The sequence below is a fragment of the Protopterus annectens genome, chromosome 2.part0 (genome assembly GCF_019279795.1).
Source record: "Protopterus annectens isolate FY-2018-M chromosome 2.part0, PAN1.0, whole genome shotgun sequence".
NCBI classification, from domain to species: domain Eukaryota; kingdom Metazoa; phylum Chordata; order Ceratodontiformes; family Protopteridae; genus Protopterus; species Protopterus annectens.
The window spans coordinates 4,239,791-4,244,790 of NC_056728.1; the positions used below are offsets into that span (position 1 = coordinate 4,239,791).

Genomic DNA, 5,000 nt, shown 5'->3' on the forward strand with positions numbered 1-5,000 from the left:
CATTATTCAGCCCACCAATCTACATGATTATTGCCCTCTTTCCTTTTTACTGCCCTCAAAAAACAAACCCTCCACCTGTACTGAAACAGATATACTCTAGAACACCGGACAATATCATCACTCTTAGTGAACAAAACACCAACTGGTCCCCTTCTATCAAGCAGACAATCCACATGTAATACCCGTTTCAACCAATAAGCTTGTACAAAAATATCTATTTCCCCAGAATAACCCACATTACAAATCTATCTAAACAAGTCTGGCTTAAGAAAGACCTGTGTACTCCATTAAGTAAATGTGGCAAGATCTACACCACATAAAAATAATCTAACCTTCCAACAGACAACCATCACTACACACCGCTGAGAAATGAAGCCAAAAAAAAAAAAAAAAAAACAAATGTAGAGCCAAGGAAGAAATCTAGAAGCAAAAGTGATTAAAACCCTTTCAATCCAAAACAGATTTTGGAAAAAAATTAACAAATCTATTAGCTGTTCTAAAACTAACGTCAACTTCCCAGCCATCTCACCTGACTCCTTGGCTGAACACTTCACCTCAGACAACAAAAACACAACCACAAAAATCGTATCCCCCCCCCCCCAATTTTATCTAAGAGAACCTTAATCAAAAACAAACAAAATTTTATAGACGGTCTAAAAAAAAAAATCACATTATGTGCTGTAACAAATGGCATAGATCCATGGTTCAATGGTTCATCAAAATATGCTAAAAACCATAGAGCTGACCAAGTTAAACATTTATTCAACATTTTCCTACAAAAGTCCTTCCACTCCAGTGGCAAAATCAGCCATTATTTGCTACTATACCCATCCCAAAATCTAAACCTGTTACAGATCCAGCAAATTACAGCCCAGTCTCCCTCCTACCTCAGCTTAGCAAACTACATGAAAATGCTATGTATTACCAATATAAAGAATACATGTACAAATCCAACTTCATCGCTACTCAGTAACACTGCTTCACCAAAGGGAGAAGCGCATTAACAGCCCTTTTAACTCTTACAGACTCCATACTTACAGCAAAATCCTCCTAAATGGTGCTCTTTTTGTTGACCTACCTAAAAGCTTTTGACACAATCACCCACATTCTCCTCCTAAATAGATTACCAAAGTAACTACCTCTCATGCAGACACTGCACTGTCAAAACTGGACAGAAACTTTCTGCCACACCCTCCATACATTCTGGTATGCCCCAAAGATGAGTGCTAAGGCCCCTTCCTTTTACCCTATTCATCAACAATCTCCAAATACAACTTAAAATCAGAAGAACGCTCAACTATGCTAATGCTAAAGTTATGTACACATTGGCTGCATCATATGGTACAATTCATATTAACAACACACACCAAGTAGCAAAAGAGAAAAAACTTGCTCTTAATTCATAAAGTACCAAATTTATGTACTTTGGCACCTCTGCAGGGCTACACAGAATAGCCAGACACCCCCACTAAGTCTTGACAACTTCAGCACTGAATCCGTAAATATTCATTCAAATACTTGGGCATCACCTTAGATCATTCCCTCTTTGACCTTGCAAATCAGTCTTATAAAATCCAAAACAAATGGGACTATCAATACCTGCTGACACTTCTTACGATTTCTAACCAGTAAGGAAGGAACACAATCACAAAGGAAAGACATTTTGCAACCCTATCTAGTTTACTCTTCTACTAAAATTGTCTCGGATCTAAGCCACTCTGGTGGAATAAAGGGATAAAGCACTGACTAATGCCCCATTAACCTGGGTTTGACTAGTGACTCGTGCTTAACAGAGCCAGCAGGAAGGGTTGGACATTATCATCTCCTGTGGGGGAGGGTGGTCCTGTGGGCATCTATGACAAAGATCCTTGGTGTAGGCTGTGGACATCATCAAGGGACATGTTTAAAAAACAATGATGATGATGATGAGGCAGGGTGAAATGTTGCATGACCCCAATGCATGTCCACCCCTGGACTTTACCACAGGAACCACAAGGGAGACGGGAGACAGATGGTAGGTCATAAGGCTCACCTCCCCTTAGCTAGAAGGTGAACAGCACAACTCCCCAGGACACCCTTAGGATCTAACATCCATCCATCCTCAACCCCTTTTCCCATTTTTGCACATGGGGTAGGGCTGTCACTTCAACAGTGAATCACCTCGAGCCAAGGTTTTACTTAGGATCCTCACTGGCCCCAAATTAAATTCAAGCATTGGACTGGGGGGCATATACTGTAATTCCAGTAGACCCAGCAAAGGGCTTGGGGCACTGGGACGACTGTCAGAATAACAGTAAGTGGAAAAAACTAACTAAAAATTGTCACTGATCTGCAGACACTCTCAAATTAAACATGTAGGTTTACTCTGTTGTTCCTGTATTATGAGCATTAATGTTAATACTTTGCACGTATAAAGTGATTCCCCATCCATGACCGGTCTTGACCTTCTCTACCACTAGTGTACAATATGTTTGACAATACTGGCACACCACAATTCCCCTTTAAGTTAACCACCTTAAATCCATGTTCTGCCTTCTCAGTAAAGCAACACACTCATCCCCAGTGACCAGCAAATGGCAACATCAGTGCTCCTAAACTACTGGGTGACATGCTCCCTGAACTCAGAGCCTGCATTTCTATTTACAGAATTCAAAACAATTTTTTTGAAGGCATAAGAAAAAGTCAAATTCAACTAATATCAGCATCACTGCAACACCTAAATGCATCTGTAAACATGGAATCCTTCAACTAGTTATGAGGTCCCATGCAACCTACTTCTAGTGACCAAACCCAAGAACTCAGCTGGAGAAGCACTATTCTCCTGCATCATATCCTGATTATGTAACAACCCCTCCCCCCAACCATACTACCTTCTTGCAATCTCTTCATGTCTAGCACTAAAAACTCACTTAAATCTCTGGTTATGCTCATGCACCAATCCCGACCAGTAACCCTCCTTTTTATCTCCCCTTCCTCTTCCCTCCCCAACCAACTCACACCATCTGATCACTGCATTCCTTCCTCTGCAGGCATTGTCTCACCCTTAACCCTCCTCTTCCCTCCTCACTCAATCTCTCAGATATGTTATAACATGCTTAACTCCAAATACCTATCCAACTGACTTACAACTAGCTTCCTATCACTACCACATATACTATTCACTCAGTCTCCTCTCTTACTTCTCTATTTTCCCCTTTCATCCCATTAGCCCTTCTAGCTTGTTCCACCTTTGTGTGGAGCACCTGCTTTATATCTGTTGGAGTTTAGTGCAAAATTTGTATATAAGATTTAGGTATATGAGTTAAGAACAGTATCCCTTTGAGCTTTTTACTATCTGTATATACATCCTACTTTTATTCCTAGCCTCTAGCTAGATATTGGTATCTCTGTTCATTATTATCCTTTATACTGTATGTATATCTAATGTTTGCTGCAGTATGTATTATTTGCTATTGCATATATACTGAATTGTTCTTCATGTACTCTGCTGCTCATTTATTGTTCTGTGGATCTTTTCTCCCCGGGCCTCCATTGAAAAAGGACCTGTGTTCAGTTGGAATTTCCCAGTAAACAAATGTAAATAAATAAAAAAATACAATAAATAAAGAAGCCTTGTGTAAGTTACATCCAACAGGTAGCATAAACTAAATGCATTCCCCTTCCCTATAACCTCTCATTTCATTCATACTATACTCTGTTCGTCTGCTCATAACATCTCCCCAGTCCCTTGTTCACTCTCTTTTTCTCCTTGCTTCCTTCCACTATTCCTTAACTTTTCCCTCCCTTCTACCCTCCATCCCTCTCCCCATACACCTTAAGTAAACTGCATATAGTGAACACTTACTGTGTATGCTACTTGTTGATCCAGTTATGCGACTTGTCTTAAAGATTAAATGTTGAGAGTTCCCTTTTTAATTATAGTTACTCTTTTACTTGTGCTGTAAAACATGCTTCACTATTCATTACTATGCGTACGTCTATTTGAAAATGTCAGCTTCATTATCTTGTCTACTGTATCCTCCTGGTTTAAGCCTGAAAATGGTCCACAGGGATCAGTACTCTGCACCAGTGAGCAAATGAAAATAAATGAAATCAACCACCATATTTCCAGTTAACTAATCAGATAAATGAACCTTAACAGCAATTACTGTAAATACTACACACATATTTAGTCAATACTTGTGAATGCCAATCAAGTCTTTATGTCAGTGAAGTGTCTATGTTCACTAAGCCTCATAACTAGTCTACATACACTCACACTTTCCTACTTAACAATTCACCTCTAAAATGTTCACTACTTACCCCATGGACCATGTGCTCTCAGCTAGCACTGCGTTAACAAACCTTCCAAGCCAGGCAGTCAAGCCTACCTAACCTAACACCTATGTTCTGAAGTGAACCTATGCTCCACAACCTTCTCCCTGTACTTTGCTGAGCTACAAAGGCTAAATACTGAAATACTAGGAATATAATTTAAACAATCAGATTACACTCTTCACTAACTTTCTTTGATCTACCATTTTTGTTTGGTCTAGGAGAATTAGGTAGGCAGGACATTTGAATTAACCCAGCAAAATGTTATATGCTGTTATACATTGCTAAGAACTTATAATGATGTAACCATGTGTGCTGTGTATTTAATCAACATAATGCATACAGCAAACCAGCTGTGTGTGAAACACAACTATAGTAATGCAGCACCCAGACCAAGATTCAAACAGGTCAGTCTTCACACACAACCCTAGCTAACAAGCACATACAAATGTGAAAAATGCTACATCTCTACTGTGCAGCATATCAAGTCGATTGAATCTATGACTTGTTGAATTAGGTTATTATAGGTCATATAGGTGTGTAGGGTGTATGACCCACACAGATAGTACCAACCCATAAGTACAAAGAATATTACACAATGCTTACCTTCAGTAATGAATACTGGCAGCTGGCAATGACCAAGCAAAATAAAAACACCCAGATATCCCTGAAAAAGCCTTCAATAA

At 39.4% G+C, this 5,000-nt stretch overlaps 1 protein-coding gene across 2 annotated transcripts in view; it reads right to left on the reverse strand.

Moving 5' to 3' along the window:
* PCNX3 (pecanex 3) overlaps positions 1-5,000 on the reverse strand; it is a 2,517,385-nt gene that overhangs the window by 1,348,203 nt on the left and 1,164,182 nt on the right. For both annotated transcript variants that reach the window (XM_044060478.1, XM_044060477.1), the window contains exon 12: positions 4,921-5,000. This exon is cut by the window's right edge and continues 74 nt beyond it. In XM_044060478.1, the coding sequence (XP_043916413.1) occupies positions 4,921-5,000 (80 nt within the window). The remainder of the gene's footprint in view (positions 1-4,920) is intronic.